Source organism: Panthera uncia, chromosome X, assembly GCF_023721935.1.
Source record: "Panthera uncia isolate 11264 chromosome X, Puncia_PCG_1.0, whole genome shotgun sequence".
Taxonomy (NCBI): Eukaryota; Metazoa; Chordata; class Mammalia; order Carnivora; family Felidae; genus Panthera; species Panthera uncia.
The window spans coordinates 82,289,823-82,307,786 of record NC_064817.1 but is presented as its reverse complement, the minus strand read 5'-3'; the positions used below and the strand labels follow the sequence as shown (position 1 = coordinate 82,307,786).

The window sequence follows — 17,964 nt, the reverse complement described above, 5'->3', positions numbered from 1 at the left end:
TTAGGGAAATAATATGTGTTTAATTGGCTCAATGAACATAAACCAAAAGACTGACTTATCCAGACATTCAGAAAAGATACATTTGTAATTACTACATTAATTATTATCAGATAAATGGATTTTGACACCAGGGTTTAATTTAGGATTCCTTTATATGAATGGTTGTTGTGAAGTATTAGAAAACAACTGCTCTCCCAATCCTGCTGACCTCATTAGTTTGCTTATAAAGACCACAAAATCCTTCACTGTCAGATTAGATCTGCCAAATTGAATTCAGCAACTCCAGCCAAATTATTTTAGAGGATTTGAAAGAATGAAGTTTTGACTATTCCAAAATAAGCTAAAGATAGTAGCATACTGCATTTCAAGAGTGCAGAGATGAATTTGTAACTTATGTCATGTTCAATGCAGACACTTCATTAATTATGTAAAATAGTGGAACATTAGTGAGACAATTCATATATATGGTAACTATATACAAAATATTTTTGAAACTGCTTTACCGTTTCATTTTAACCTTGATTTAAACATGCAAAATAAAAAAAAATAGTATACTTCACTTAAATAGCAGAGTTCAGCATTCTATGGGGAAAAAGGCAAATTAACTTAGAGGTTAGAGGAGTAAAACCAAAGTTGTTCTTTTGTCTTTAATTTTAATGAGTTATATTTGAAAGTTTGAGCTATGGCAATAATTTTTAAATATCCAAAATAGTAGTTTTAAAGGTCTACACAGTGTTCCTTTATTGGTTAAGGGAATAATAGGTAGAAAACTAATAATTAAAACTATATCTCTACAAAGATATTAAACAATTACCTGGATCATTCAAGCAACTTTTTCTTTCCCAAATTTAGTCATAATTACCTGGAAATTTTAGGATAATTTATTTGAAGCACAAATTATTAAGTTAATTTTCTTTGGGACACAAGGAATATTTACCTCATTTGGTTTTACAGAGGGAAAACATGAGCATGGACTAGTAATGTTTTCTCTGCATATTTGATTCAGTAAAAATATCAGAAAGTCTTACATTTGCAACTTGTCTCAATTCTTCCTCGTGCTGATTAAAGATATCTTCCCATCTGCGCTGGCACCTTCTCCTGCAGGCTTCTAAATCTGAGAGCTCAAACTCTTCAGGTCTCCGTGATAGCTTTGCCCGGAACCTCTTTGGTGATAGTCTTTTTGCCAATGCCTGCCTTAGACTAGAAACTTTTGATTTTTTCTTCCCTGCCTGTTCTGGTTGAGAGTAAAACATGTTTGAAGACAGACTTTCCATCAAGGTTTGCAGTGGACCAAGGGGCTTTGAGTTATGTGAGTTTGGTGCTCGAAGTAAGTCTCTTGATAGTCCCTCTATCAGTTCTTGAACTGAGCCAACTGCCTGTGGGGGCTCTAGTGCCCAGGTGTGTGCCTGAGGTGACCCTTCAATTTGCCCCTCTACTGGAATGAGCACTTGAGTATCCAAATGTAGTGGCAACAGCACATGGTGGTTCTGTGACAGTAGGGGCAGGAATACCTGGGCATGTACTCGTAATGACTCAGGTTCCTCTGCCTCAATCTCTGCCTGTGTGGGCTCAACAGCCTGCTCCTGTACCTCTGGCTGTTCAGGTACCTGGTTCTGCTCCAGCTGTTGTTCAGGTAACTGGTTCTGCCCCTGGTGTTGTTCAGGGGCCTGACCCTGCCTTTGCTGTTGTTCTGGTACTTGATCTTGACCCTGAAATTCCTCTGGTACCTGGTCCAGATCCTGTGGCTCTTCTGATGCCTGGGGCTGGGCCTGAGCCTGCTGTTCTTTTGGCACCTGGGCTTGTAGCTGTAGAGTCCTAGGTGTCTTAACCTGAGCCTGTAGTGGCATGAGCATCCAGGCTGCTCTCCGTAGTCTTGGAGGTGCCTTAACCTGCATCTGTAGGGGCCTAGATGCCTTCGCCTTAACCTGAGCCTGTAGTGGCTTAAACACACGAGCTGCCCCTTGTAGTCGCTGAGGTGCCTGGGCTTGCCCCTGTAGAAGCCTAGGTGCATTGTCCTGAGCTCGTAGTGGCATGAACACCCTGGCTGCTCCCTGTAGATGCTGAAGTGCCTGAACCTGTGGCTCTTCTCGATCAGGCAACCACCTTGGCTGAGAGGGTTCTCCATGCAGAACTCTAAGTGGTCTGCATCTACTGCTAGTTGGCAGTCTCAGAAGCTCATGAGTACAAGAAGGTCCTCTAGAAGGAAACACACAAATGATTGCTATATAGTAAGAACTGTCAGTGGAGTGAAGCCACTCAGCCTTCACTTTTTTTTTTATTTTTAAAAATGGACATTTTCTGCAATAAAGGTATTTTCAGTAAATCTTTCTTGAATCATTCCTATAATGTCTGAAGTATTCTTTGTATTACTAATATACTCAATATTAATTATCTCATAAACTACTTTATCATTCTACTGCCAGAAATGAAAGAATCTTTGAATAGTAATAAAAATTTTTTCTCAACATTTCCATTCAAATATGTTTTGAAAAAAAAAAGATCTGTTATTTGTTGTATCAGAAAGGATTACTCTTCTGAGTCAAATGCAACAGTACAGGATCAACTGTCTTAAATAAATTGCTAACAACAAATTATATGCAATTTATCTAACACACCTGAATCTTCTCATGGTGTACTGCTCCTTAATAGCTTCTTCTCTTTCAAATATCAGAGGTATTCCTTTGTATAAAAAAATATACATAAAAATCAGCAGAGATTAATGCAATTTACCCTAGTGAATTTTCACCATTTAATGCTCAGGATGTCAAGTAAATTTACAAGGACAAGAAAGTAACCCTTCAAATCACACCTGGTTGGTAATGTAGACAATATCCTAGTTCTTAGAACCACTTTTGCAGCACAGTGAAGCTATTCCATACAGATTAATTTCTCTGGGCACAGGAAAGGGAATTTAGAAATTTGGTTGCTGTAATTCTAAAGAGAAATAATTCAGAAAGGCAAAGGGAGAAAGGGACAAGAGGAACTCTAGATGGTTTCTGAGCATGGCCTATATGTGTGTGATGTAGATGCAAGAAGTTTATGTCTTGGGCCCACATCTATCTTTGGTCCTTTCAATGAGGATCTTTGAAAATGAGGATCAGGATCTTTGGTCTTTTCAATGAGAAGGTGAAAATCTCAATTCTGGGTTTTACACTTACATTCAACATGTTCAGCTTCTTTCATTTCAGCTGTGCTGTACCGAAATAGAGAAGCTTACAAACAAGAGATTTATTTTGAATTTCCTATATAAAAGTGTTTAGGGTAACTATATTTATATCTAAGCAATTCCCACATAAATGTGGCTTTTTCTGCAGGTAACATTCTGGAAATCTTGCAACTCTGGAAATTAGCAAATTCTCAAGTAGAAATGGGGTCTTCCTACACCAAATTCAGACTGGCTGGCTTTTGTAATGCTGGTCCAGTGAATTTTCCACATGGTTAAATAAAATAATTTCTGCTGTTTCTCACTCCAAAATAAGATACATATAATTATGCAGGAGGAATAAACTCTATTGCAATAAATTCTGTAGCTATTCTGAGAATGCCTGCTATGTTTCAGGTTTCCCCTTTTCCACTACATCACCACTCACAACACTACCTATGGTGCCCCAAATTAAACGTGGAATATACCATACAACCTATAAAGTTAGAACTTCCTAAGTAGTTTACTCTGGATTTGATGAAAATCCATCCTGCCATTTTTGGCATTAATATACAGAAACTGTTATTTGTATAAATTAGTTCTTTTAATTACATCTTATAGTTGGAGATTAGTGTATAAAACAAACTTTATATAGTGCACAGAAATTACTTCAGAATTGACAGCCAATAGATGAGTAATTATAAATCCATTTATCTCAATGGAGTTAATTAAAAAAACAGAAAAAAGAGCATTAAGATATAGATTTTGTTATATTTTTTATTTATTTTTTTCTTTACTTAGGAGTTTTCTTAAAATAAAATTGGCACATCACAAAATTATTCTGGATGCATTCAAGGTTTTTGTAAATATAAACATTTGCCAGTTCTAAACAGTATCTGTTTAATCCTATATATATACAGACGACCAGGTGAGAGATAATTAACTGCACATGGAATATTAGTGGAAAAACTAAATATCAAAGGCCTCAGAATTTTTACTTTCAATGTAATTCTTAAGAAAATATTATTTTTTCCTGAAAAAATGAATAAATTTTGCTTTCATCTAAATATCCATTCCAGTAAAATGAAAGTTCACATATTCTAACCTTTTTTCTGTCTCTTTTTAATGATTCCAGTAAGATGCTTCTTTAATGACTCAACAACATGTCCTTCATTTTTTATATTCTGAACAAAAGGGTGATGAAGCATGTTTGCAGAAGTAGGACGAAATAGGAAATTTTTTATCATGCACTTTTCCATGAAATTGTGGAACTTACGAGACCTAAAAGAAATGAGTCAGAGATAAAAGAGTATCCTCAGGACTACTATATTTTCTCCCACCATCACACACATGCCACTCTGCAGATCATATTTTTGGAGAGAGTTGCCTCTAGTTATAATTGTCTTTTCAATTGCCATATATCCTGCAGCTTGACAATATACATTATACTACAGATAAGTCAGAGTCAATGGCATTTAAATAGTAGTAGAAACTTCAAGGAGTACAGAAGTATGTACATGGTAAAAAGTCAAGTGATGGTATGGCAATGAAGTGGTTAATGCAATATATGCAGGTCATGAGACCAGACTGGTCAGCCAACAGGAGTCATACTTTGAAGCCTGAATGTTTCACTTGACTATATGTATTTTGAGCTATGGAGGTGTAGGTATGATGATCCAAAAAAGGATGTTAATAGCAACAGGACTAACTAATCTTATAAAATGGCCCATTAAAACAGATGTGGCCAGAAAGCCTGAATCTGTGGTAAGGGTTAAATTGAATCACAAGGAAAAATGTCAGCAATTAAATCACAGTCACCACTTTTACCAGGGCAAGCAATAAATGCTAAGAATAAGCAAGAGCTTCAGACATTCAATCAAAATGCTTCAGTGTAAAGGGTTCCCAAGTTTAGTTGGCCGGTAGCACTCTGGAAGAACAAATTCTCTCCTCTAGATCTGTGGATGTTTTTCAATGGGCTGAACAACTGAGTTATATATCACAATCACTGACAGCCTATCTAGGCACAGTAAGAAACATCACAAATGATTTCTATTGGTCCATGCCATTAATGAGGAAACAACTAAACATGCCATTAATTCCAGGGCAGTGACATCATCATAATATATATGGAAGGTATTACTTATTTCTAGTTGACTAGCTAGCTTTTAATGAAAACTAATCATTAAGATATTAGTTTTTAGGAAATACTGTCCAACAAAGATGTTGAAACAGGATTATAAAATTAATTAAAACTCATGTGCTACATAAAAAAATGTCAAGTTAATGTGTTTAGAAGATTAAGTCATTTATCTTTACCATCCACTGGATTTGACTTTGGGGGCAGATTCCCGCAAAATAACAAAGAGGGCTTCCAAGGGCTGAAGGTTACACAGGGCTGCAAAGGAAAATAGATATGTTTAGAATGAATGAGAAGGGTAACAACAGCACATTCCTCATTCCAGAGGGGATTCTCAGTGTTCTTTCACATTTCATATTAAGGAGACACTGAGGAATAAATAGATACATATTAATGTAGTCAATGGAAAAGCTCATTGTAATGCAAACGGTCCATTATATTATTTTAATTTTTAACGTTTATTTATTATTGAGAGACAGAGAGAGACAGAGCATGAGCAGGGGAGGAGCAGAGAGAGAGGGAGACACAGAATCTGAAGCAGGTTCCAGGCTCTGAGCTGTCAGCACGGCCCAACACGGGGCTCAAAGTCACAAACCTCAAGATCATGACCTGAGCTGAAGCTGGACGCTTACCCAACCGAGCCACCCAGGCGCCCCCAAACAGTCCATTTTATAAGATCCTCAAGCATCGCCATCATCAGGTGTGGCAAATTAATAATAAATTACACTGGATACAAATTTCAAAATGTGTGATGGATGATTTCTATCTAGAGATGTAAACCCAAAATGAAGACAAATACTCTTCTGTATTTTGTGTTGTAGGTATCTGTAGTTATAAAATTGTAATTATAGGCCGAAAAAGTCAACAAAACAAGTAGCTAAGCACAATAATATATAAAGAATGATTTAGTGGTCTAAAAAGATGAGAATAATCTGTTTTGGAAGCTGGCAGTCCTAGGAAAAGAGGTAGATATAGTGTAACAAATTGTTAAATGTAGTGTAGTATATTTATTTAAATTAAATTAAATTAATTGTTAAATATAGTGTAGTATAAATAGTAGATACAGTGTAACAAATTGTTACCCTCTAGAGTAAGATCACTTGGGTTCAAATCCTAGTTCTGCCTTTGTGATCTCAAACAAATTACTTAACCTATCTGTGCCTAAGTTTCTTTATCTGGAAAAAAAAATCAAGAATTCCTTCAAAGAGATGTCGTGAGCATTAACCTACACATAAAAGTGTCTGGCACAGAGTAGGCACTTAGTAAATATTAGCTATTGGTATTATAATAAAGATTTTAACACTCTGACACTTCAGGTCTGTGCCAAATTATAGGACTTTCATTCTCTTTTTGAAACACACATCTATATTAAAAAAAAGCCTATTCCAATATGTGCTATATTGGAAAATATCCCCAAAGGAGAGCCATAGTGTAAATTTATTTTTTTCTTAATATATATATTTTTTATTTTATCAAGTTTTTAATTTTAATCACAGTATAGTTAACATACAGTATTATACTAGTTTCAGGTACATAATTTAATGACTCACAATTCTATACATTACTCATTGCTCATCATGATGTGTACTCTTTAATCCCCATTACCTATTTCACCCATCCCCCTAACCCACCTCCCTTCTGGAAACCACCAGTCTGTTCTCTATAGTTAAGAGCCTGTTTCTTGGTTTCTCTCTCTTTTATTTCCTCTGCTTGTTTGTTTTGTTTTTAAATTCCACATATAAGTGAAATCATATGGTATTTGTCTTTCTCTGATGGACTTATTTCACTGAGCATAATAGTCTCTAGTTCCATCCATGTTGTTGTAAATGGAAAGATTTCATTCTTTTTTGACTGAGTAATATTCCCTGTAGATAGATAGATGATAGATAGATAGATAGATAGATGATAGATATATGTGTGTATGCCATATCTTTATCCACTCATGTATGATGGACACTTCCATAATTTGGCTATTGTAATAATGCTGCAATTAACATTGGGGTGCATATGTCCTTTCAAATTAGTGTTTTTGTATTTTTGGGGTATATACCCAGTAGTGTGATTACTGGATCATAAGGTGGTTCTATTTTTAACTTTTTGTGGAGCCTCCATACTCTTTTCCACAGTGACTGCACAAGTTTGCATTCCATCAACAGTGCAAGAGGATTCCTTTTTCTCCACACCCTCACCAATAAATTTCATCTAATATTACAGGTGTGTCATTCATGTGAGGACAATTTGATATCAGTGACTCTTTAGAGTCATCATTTCTCTCCCAAAATACATCTCAGAAAAACTACAATGCCAAACTAGCTTCTTATGATAGTAGGAAAAAACTCCCCAGGGTGCTTTCATTAGAGTGATATAAAGGCACTTGTTCAAAGGTCAAGTTTTTGGTTCAATTACATAGGTAAAGATTAACAGAGGTACAGTTTTATAATTGATGGCAGGATTATCCCCAAGCTCAAAAGATCAGGATCACATTTTGTTCTTTTCATTCCCCTACTATAACCATTCAGTCACCAGATTCTGTCCTTTAAACATATTTTAAGTGAGTTTGTACAATACTAAACAGTTGTCATTTATTAACACTTGAGCATCATTTAGTCAACTAACAACACCCCCAGGGGTCAAGAGCTAGAGCATAGACTAAAGAAGTTGTCATTAAGGGAAATGAGAAGTCCACAAAGGAATGGAGTACAGGGTGGGTACAAGAGCTATGTCAAACAGTGGAGGTTTCCTATATAGTCTAATTTTAGGAATTCCAGTAAATGCTCCCTTTACCCCACATATAACATGCCTAAATGTTTTACCATTAGAGGCTCATTACTTTGAAATAGCAAGCCTCCTTTAAAAATACATTTATATAGGGTATAATGCTAAGTGAAATAAGTCAGACAGAGAAAGACAAACACCATATGATTTCACTCATATGTATAATTTAAGAAACAGAAAGAAAGAAAGAAAGAAAGAAAGAAAGAAAAAGAAAGAAAGAAAGGAAGAAAGAAAGGAAGGAAGGAAGGAAGGAAGGAAGGAAGGAAGAAAGGACCCAAGCACTTAAGAAGATCCTGGCAATGGATCCTGCAATGGTACAGGTCTTTTCTCCTCTGAGAACCTCTACATCACCCTTTTAGTGAGAAGATGTTCTCCGTGCCCCCCCCCTTTTTTTTTTACATCTCTGGGAGAGAGTCACCAAAAAAAGAGAGAAAGAAATAAATTTTCTTATCTGGACCTCAGAGTCAATTAGCATATAATTGTAACTTTGGAGGGCCACCCCGTCTGAGACGGTAATTATCAAAACCTGGAGGATTTCTACAGTTAAGTTAATGACGATCATTTCTATCCAAAGTTAATACTCCAGGCAATATAGGAGGCTGGTGAAAGACCAATGTTTTAGCAGAGTGGCTATTTCAAGTTACTCATCACCAAAGTGTCAGCCTTCTGATTACTTATTTAGGCATGTTGGTCTTATTTTTTCTCATTGTAAATTAATAAACTCCTGGTCCTCACACATCTTTTGTAAGAAGTTTGCCATTTGTGTATTCTGTGCAAAACTCCTTCTCTGTAGTCCTTCTGTGAGTTTGCTCATTACTCCTTTTTTTTCTCCCATGATTTAATATTTTGGAATGAAAAAATTAAACAAAATAAAGGTGAATTAGGAAGTACAAATCTTCAAAATGTAGAAAGACAGTTTTTTTTTAAAGACGTGGTAAGGAACATTCCAAAACAACAAAAAACATATACTCTTTGATGCAGTCATGCATCCTAAAAAAACACATACATCAACACTCATATGAAATACCATATTGTTAAGAGAAGAAGGAGAAGAAGAAGAAGAAGAAGAAGAAGAAGAAGAAGAAGGAGGAGGAGGAGGAGGAGGGAGGAGGAGGAGGAGGGAGGAGGAAGAGGAGGGGGAAGAAGATGGAGAACAAGAAGAAGGGGTAGAAGAAGGGGAAGAAGAAGAGGAAGAGGAGGAGGAGGAGAAAGAGGTGCAAAAAGAAGAGGAGAAGGTGCTGCTGCTGCTGCTGCTCAATCTAATATAATCTAAGCATGTTTCACAAAGAGAAATAATCAAGAGGTGATGAGCAATAATATGCATCTTCCCAGTCTCATTTCAATTATATATATGTGGCCATCACTAAGTTTTTATTCACCCAAAACAGATGCTTTGCAGTTCTGGGGGCATGAAAAGAGGGACAAGTTACCATTATTTCTACCCCTTGAAATTACTCCCATTGGACTTGAAACACAGTATTAAGATATTTCAAACTTATAAAGCTTGTTGTCTGGGCATTGTGCCGACAGACCATGCAGGAACGTGGGAACTTATAGGATCTCCTTAGAAAGGGATAAGCAAAGAAATTCCACTCCACCCACCTGCCCCTCAAAAAAACACTCCAGGTATTTCTCTCACTTCTCTTCCAATGACACAAGGAATGTATGTATCATTTATACCTTTAGATTTAGGTATTGAGGACAGTAGATATGCCCTGCTTATGGGTGTCATACATTAGATGGCTATCAATCATTTATATCTAAGTTCACATTTAATTTTTACTTTCCTACCAGAAAGCAGTGTGCTGAGAGAACAGAATACTAACAGATCATTTAAATGATGGGGGTGAGGAGGAAACAAGAGGAAACTGAGTCTTCTGAGCAATTAAGGACACTGGAGTTGCTAAAAGGAGCAAGGAAGGCACCAAACGTGAGCTGACTGACTCCAAATGAAAAACAAACAAACAAACAAACAAACAAAAAGCTACTCACTTCCCAGAGTTGAGGATTGGTTTATTTTCAGTGAAACACTGGAAGATTCTCTTAACTGTCATAGTCTGCAACAGTAGCAGTGTGTGACTATAAATGTTCTGGAACCTAAATACTCCACCAATAACTATGTACTGGAAAGCCTTCAGATTCTTATTAGTTATGACTGTCAGTACCAAATAATTTTGATGCTAAATTGAAATAATACTCAATAAGCCTAAAATAAAATATAATAAGAGAAAAGCACAAACTCTTTATAGATATATCTGGCCATTCTGACTAGAACATTTGATAATCAATCAGAAGTCCAGCATTTATGGTTTGGCAATAGTGTGGCATCTGTCTGACCAAGACAAGCTGACTGGTGCAAGTTGCAGATTTGTATAGCATGCTTCCCTAGCTTTTAACAAATAAACATCATTTTTACTCACGAGGAGCCCCTTCAGCCATTTCAATAGCAGTGATTCCCACGGACCACACATCACTCTGCAAAAGAAAAAATGAACCCAAAGTCACCTAAGCTGGAAAATTAATAGTATTTAGAATTTCAAAACAATCTTTGGTTGGGGGAGTGTCAATGCCAGAGCCATTTTATGGGTTTTCTACAATGAACCTTCATTACAGAATGGTGTTGTAGGAAGATGTTATCTAAGCTTGTGATCTGCCAGTACTACACCACACAACAGAACGATATGGGATAGGGTTCAGTGTAGGGAAAATTCATCTTGAGTGTATTGCTATTGCTGCCTTAACTGAAATAACAAAAGGAGCTTGCTGTGAAGAAATCCAATCACATAGATCTATTAACTGTGCCCTCTTAGATAAATGATTTAACTCTCTGTACCTCAATTTTACCCTATATGAAATGGGGATAATAATGATATCCACCTCATAGCACTGGTCTGAGTATTAAATGAGATAACATATATAAAAAGCATTTTCAGCAGTTACTTGAATATAGTAAATTGATAATATAATTATTGTTATTATAGGAAATGATATTCCAAGAGGCTCAAGGAAATTATCCTCACTATTAACTGTACTTCATTTTTTAGAACGTGGAAAGGGCACAGGGCTGGAGGTACACTGGCTGGCTGGATGACTCCTAAACAAGTCAATTGAATTCTGAGAATCTCAGCTAATAGAGTTCTTAGCTTCAAATGATTGTTGTGATGGTGTAAGTTGAAGCTTTCTTTCAATTAAATGAGGCTAAAAATGAAAAAAAATAAATGATTAATATAGGTGAAAGTCCTTTGAAGACTGCAAAAAAAAATTTGTACAGGCATAAAGCATCATTTTTATAGCAAGCCACCTAAAAGAACATTATACTTCCATAGTCTCCATAGCCTGTAATAGCAATAGACTATAAACTCTCAATGGATCTGCTTGCAGATCAAGCAGAGGGCATTTAAGGAAAAGGGAAAAGAGATGAGACTTGAATTAATCAACTTCAAGTATTGAGCCCTAGGTTCCACACAATGAAGCCACAATGAATTGTTTGGATGACTTATGATGTGAAGACTGAGTGTGGTTTTTCCAGTCTATAACAAATGGAGAGTTTTCTTTCCACATCAGGTTTTTGAAATGTGTACATAGATGTATATTGTCCAAATTGCAATTTCAGTGGAAATTTTAATAAATACCATGAATTGTTACTTAATTTGTCTATTCCACTGATTTTCAGTGGTCTGGAGGTGAACCATGACAAGGATTTTCTCCGTTACCCTGAGTAATCGAATTATTATTTTTTTCTTTTTGAAGCTAAGTTACTGTGGGGATTAATAATTGGCTTCACATTCATTCATTTTTAGGTTTACGAAGTTCTCTGCCCCTGGAAGTTAAATTTCCATATAAAGCCACATAATATAATATTTTTCCCAAGAAGTTGCAAGCAACATGAACTAGACATTCTTCCTCAAATGTATATAATTCCCAGTGGTCTATGTTGTCTATATTCTTAGAAAATATTACATTTATGCATATAATCAAACCACAAATAAGAATAGCAGCTAGTCTTTCTTATTAGAGTTTAATGTGAAAGGAGTTGCCTGCTTTTTATTTTTTATCATTTACAAATAAATATTAGTTAAAAGTCCTTTCCAATCTTTGATTCCCACTATGTGAATCTTCACACTTACTCTGTAATCATAGGAGCGTCTTGGGTCCTCATCACAGTCAATCACCTCAGGTGCCATCCAGTATGGCGTCCCAATGAAACTATTTCTCCTCCCATTAGTTCTGCTCACCTGGGCACTCACTCCAAAATCCACTGCAAAATTCAGCATATGTCAAAATAATTAATCAGTAACAAAAAGCTCAATAAGTTATTGCTTTAACTTGGAAAGCCAATACAAAATCCACAATGGATAACAGATTTTCATTCCAGCCCAGAAAACTTTACCATGAAGTCCACTACAGAAATACTGAGTGAGAATTAGGCTTTTGCTTCTATTTATGTTGGAAAGAGACTCAGAAGTGCTATTATAAATCTACAGTAGGTTTGGCTGAAAGTTTACCATGAATATTAAAAATAAAGTTCCATCAGTATACCCTGAACCTCTGAAGTGATAACATATGTAGTGTTTGGATCTGCCACCAAGCTGGAGGAAGACCAGCACTATAAGCAACATCTAAGAAATCTAAAACCTATTAGTAGCTTATTAGGAAGCCTCGCTCATGACATTAGAAAGTCCTATTACACCAATAAAGAAAAATGAGTTTTCTGCTAGAATTTAGTTTAAGTTCTTCTACAGATCTTCTGAATCAGATGCATATATTTACTGTGGTATCTATATCTTAGGTTAGACTGTAAAAGTTCAGTCTTCTATTAATCTGTGGGATACATTATATGAAAATATTTAGTATGGTATCCTCAGTAACAGACAGAAAAGAGGCTAAAGTAGACTGGGGTTATTTAGTCCAGAAAAAAAAGATGAAAAATGAAAGTAGATGAAACTTTTCAGGGATGAAAAATGAAGTAGATTTTCTAATTTAGAATGGTTTCCAGGAATCTAGAGGATGGATAGCAACACTGTCTAAATAGTAGTTTGAAGAATTTAGGAGAAGAAATGAAAAATTAAGAAGTTAAGAGCTTAAAGAATTCTTTAAGGAAGGATTTAACAAGAATAAAAAGTGCCTATAATATGTGCAAATCATCACTGGGTATTGAACAATCTCATTATCTACATATTTTTGGAGAACAGGTTAAATCAGAGCCCAGCAGTCTCACTATCCCTGAGGGCCAATTTAAAGGGCCAAGAGATACCTATGAAGGCCATGAGCTAATATATGACATTCAGGGAAGAAAATGAAAAGAGAAAAGACTAGAAGAAACAGTGATGGATGGAAGAAAAGGAAACAAGAAAAGCTTGAAATGAAGACAAACGTAGAGATGAGACCTCAACAGTGGTATAATTTAACCTTTTCTTTAATGACCTAGGGACCAGAATATAAGGATTACTTATCAATTGCAATTATAATATGATCATTTTCCAGTCTCATTCCTATCACTCCCTTTTGATGGCTTTGGGTTTTCCTTCTGCAACCTTCTCATAATATGTTGCTTAAAAATATCCTGGAATCTGAGAAATGTAAAACCAAATGTATATGGGTTATATGTAAAATAAGCCTGATTAAATTCTTATCCATACTAAAAGGTCTCTCCCACAGAGTAAAGTACATGAGCTTTAGTGCATGGACTTTGTGACAGATTTTTCAGTGGCATTTCATTTACTTAACAATTTCTCTTCTGTATTGCAAATGGTAGAGTTGGCCAGTAACCTGGCTCAAATATATAGGAGTGCTGCCACATGTGAACATAGTATGTATGTAGCCTTGCAACAGATTATCTATCCTGCACATTTGAATATGAGATCCAAATTCCCCCAAGGTATTGGCACAGTGTCTTAAAATTGTATTTCTAGCTTTGTAGCTTTTAAACACATGAGACATAACACATTTTCTTGAAATTACTTTTTTCTTATTTCAGGAACGATTATTACTCAAGCTTCTTCTGCAAATATTCAATGAACATATTCTCAATGAATGAACAAAAATCTCTGCCATGGTTATATTTTTTGTAAGGAAAATGGGAACTATCTTAAGGTCATGCTAGAGATATGGTAGAACTGATATCATTTAAAAATAATACAGGATTTAATACCAGTGATTTATATTCTATATCAATGAGGTTATCTGCCATTGCATAGTACTAACATTAATCATATGGTATTATTTAAAACCCAACCAACAATATTTATATTAAACATTAAAGGGTACAATAAATTGTACCTTGTGTGCCTGTGAGACAATATGTGTGTTTATTTTTAAATAAATTATGCCATTTTAAATCTTGGAATAGAAAGCCAGGGACTTTCTGGTCTTTTGATTTCTAATTCTGAACTTGATTTTGATATTATGAGAGCAACTGATATCAGTTCTTCAAATATTTGAGGCGAAAGTCCAAAGAAGCAATTTATGCTTAAGTAATTTAAAAGTTATTTGATGTTCTTTGGAAAATATGGCTTTGTGATGTGGAAGAATTGTCTTTGTTTCTTGTCCATGGCACAAAAACTTGCACATAATAAATACTCAATTCAATTGTTGAAATAAATATAATACCTATACTTAATAGAGAGTAAAACAATGACCAAAATGTAAGCCTTCCATTATAATTTAAAAGTTGTTTTGAACTACAGGATTCCAGAGAAGCAGTAAATGGTGCATTTTTCTCCTGCTCCACCTTTCTCACCAAACAAATTTTCAAAATTTCACTGGTTTTGCAAGCAATGAAGACACAGCCTAAATAAGTAGCAGATATTGTTAATGAAATGATAAAAGCATAGTTATCTTAAAGGATTATTCTCCATTAAAATATTTTGGGCACCACTTAAAGTACTACAAGAACAAACTTACCAAGTTTTACTTCAGCATTATGAGTCAGTAACACATTCTGACCTTTGATGTCCCGGTGAATTACACGGTGTGCATGAAGATGAGCTAAGCCCTGCACATAGATAATGTATATTTATTTAAAAAGTCACATCACTATATATATTTTCTCTCTTTCTGGTACTGTTCTTAGTATTTTTGGAAAACCTTTTGGTTAGAAAAATGGCCCAGATTTGCTTTTTTCAGACAAAATTCTTTCTTTAGGCTGGAATTACTACAACCAGTTCCCAGAAATACTGCTTTTGGCTATAAGGAAAGGAAAATAAATCAGGACACCCATGAAAGGAAAAGAACACCAAAAAGTAATATTTGTATACATTGGGCCATTTACCTTCCTTTCTAGCCTCCATCTTTCCAACTAACCATAAGAGTGAAGACCTGGACACCTTAAATATCATAGCCACTGTTTTACTCTATTCCTCATTCAACCATTTCATTAATCCAGAATATTTTCTAGTCAACCTTGTAGGCTGAGAATTTGGGGGACTATGGAAATTCCTTTGAAAGCATTTGCAATTTGGATTGGCTTACTATGTTGGCTCCAGCCTGTTCACCACTAAAACTAACCTGTGACCTGGCTTCAGTGAGATTGCTCCAGATAATAACTGGGGATTAATAACAGAAGTAACAGTAAAAACAGCTAATATTAATTGAATCCTTTATTTTGTTTTACTTTATTGCCAGGCACTGTGCTAAGTGCTTTACATGAAGGAAATTATGAAGTTGTCACTGCAATCCTTTGAGGAAGGTACTACTATCACCTCATATTATAGATAAGAAAAGTGAGATTTGGAAAAATTAAGTAACTGATTCAAGGACACACAGCTAATACATCATGAACCAGAATTTAAACTCAGTATAGAGTTTGCACTCAACTAGTTACACTATTAGCACAAGTGAATCCAATTAAGATGGGAGGAAGGACATTCTAACAGTATATCAGTGGTCCGATTCAGTTCTGTTAATATCCTTCTCGGGTGACCCTAAGCACCTAAGCCACACAGAAAAATTTGAGTGTGGTAGATCAAGAAGATTGTTCTCATCCAACTTGGTATTCAAAATAAAGCAAGCTTTAAAAGTAGGGCATTCTTCAAATAGGATATCTGTCTGCAAAATGGTTATGGATGGTTTGGGGCCATTCTGTAAAACACGGATTTTTGTCTCACTTTTAATCTCTAACGATATAGTGCAGCTTTTTTTTTTAAGAACTCTAAAAATCTGAATGATGTAATAAATATTCCAAGTGGTTATTTCTATGATCCAGTGAACACAATAGTCTAACTCTGACAGGACCATTAAAGAGCAAGGTTTGGAAGGGCCTGGTTACCCATATTGCAACCTATCTAAAGTTAAGGACATAGACATCACCTGAAAATCTGCTTTCTCTAAAGCCTTTAGGTCTTTTTTGGTATCCTGATCCAGAGATTATGTTTAGAATTCTTAAACCAACCTGTATGAGCAAGTATAAAGTACACTGCATATATTACTCCCAGGTATTTTCAAGGCAGGAAGAATGACTATATGAAGACTCACCTGAAGGATTTCTCGGCAGATATAAGCAATCCAATCTTCTTTCAAACTCTGATTTCTGGTCATTCTTACTACATCAGTGACTGAGCCTGCTGCACATAACTCCATCACCATCTGCAGGGAAGTCAGCAAAGTGTCAAGAATTAGAAAGTAATTCTATGAAAATATCTGGAGAGTTTTAGTCCATATGGCTTGTATTTATATGTAATGTTAGGGATTAAGACATTGCAAATACTGGCTCAACTGTCTGGTGGGAGACTCTAAAGGCTAGTGGAATTAAAGAGTTGGAACCTATCCAAAGATCAGTGGAGGGAGGGAAGGCAGGTACCACACCAGGGATATTTAACCAAGAGGTAGAATTTGAGCTAAGCCTTGAAGGATAGTGTTTAGATATAAAGAGAAGGAAGAATATTCAGTTTATTGAAAAAAGAATGACTATATTCCTGTAGAAAGCTTGTGCAGGAGACAAGCCTGAGTGATGCCTGGAGTGCAACAGAAAAGATCATTGAAGGAACAATTTGATTGCAAAGTGAAGAAGCAGGATAGAAGGATCTTAAAAGAATTTGCACTTCAACATTAAGACTAAATTTGTTTGCTATTGTTGTTTTGTTTTTGTTTTTAAATTCTAGATTATTGTTTCCTGAGATAGTGGCAAACTACAATTTCAAGGGGTAAACTATCAATTGTATTCCTATAGGGCATTTTTCCCAAATGACTTTACTGCTAAGGAAACTCTATTTTAAGGCTATTATCACTGAAACCATCTTGTTCAAATGTTAGTTTATTAATAAAAATTTCTCAGAAAATTTATCTTTTTGCCATCAATTAATCAGGTACTAAACTAGTAAACTTCCTTTCCTATATTAGCTGGCTAGAGGCCTGGACAATGTAAAAGAGAATATATCTATTATAATCAACCCAACAAACTTTTCTTAAGCACAGGTTTCTGCATTAGTGCCCGTGTCAAAACCTCTTTATAAATACAACAAAACATGTTTTTTTAAACTGTAGGCAAGTTAATTATTGCTGTAGATGAAGGAAACCTAAAGGATATGCCCCAAATCATGAATATGTAAAGTCTACCTCATTTCTTGTTGTAACACTAACATTTTCTTTTCAGTAAATCATTCCTTTAATTTATATTTGTTCACAATTCATATTATTGCATGTCTTTCACATAAGTACACTCTCACAAAAAAGAAGAGAAGAAATTGCCTAACAAAACTAATTATACAGAGAAACCACGAAAGTTTAATTTTCATGTTAACTGTATGAAATGGTCACAACATGTACAACTGTGGTAATGGAAGCAAAGTGGCCCCTTTTGAACCATGACAAACATAAATTAAAGCCATTCATTCAGATGTACCCTGGAAAAATCTTGCTAATGTTACTTAAGTCAGAAGAGCTCTAGTCTTAAAGGAACATAAAGACATTTTCA

The 17,964-nt window shown here is 35.3% G+C and overlaps 1 protein-coding gene across 1 annotated transcript in view; it reads right to left on the bottom strand.

Annotated features, from left to right (window-relative positions):
* Positions 1-17,964, bottom strand: part of NRK (Nik related kinase) — a 144,762-nt gene that overhangs the window by 40,252 nt on the left and 86,546 nt on the right. The window contains exons 8-15 of the mRNA XM_049644148.1: positions 16,527-16,637; positions 14,958-15,048; positions 12,182-12,312; positions 10,475-10,529; positions 5,459-5,537; positions 4,248-4,423; positions 2,616-2,679; positions 1,029-2,196 (exon numbers count right to left, since the gene is read on the bottom strand). Coding sequence (XP_049500105.1) covers positions 1,029-2,196; positions 2,616-2,679; positions 4,248-4,423; positions 5,459-5,537; positions 10,475-10,529; positions 12,182-12,312; positions 14,958-15,048; positions 16,527-16,637 — 1,875 coding nt within the window. The remainder of the gene's footprint in view (positions 1-1,028; positions 2,197-2,615; positions 2,680-4,247; positions 4,424-5,458; positions 5,538-10,474; positions 10,530-12,181; positions 12,313-14,957; positions 15,049-16,526; positions 16,638-17,964) is intronic.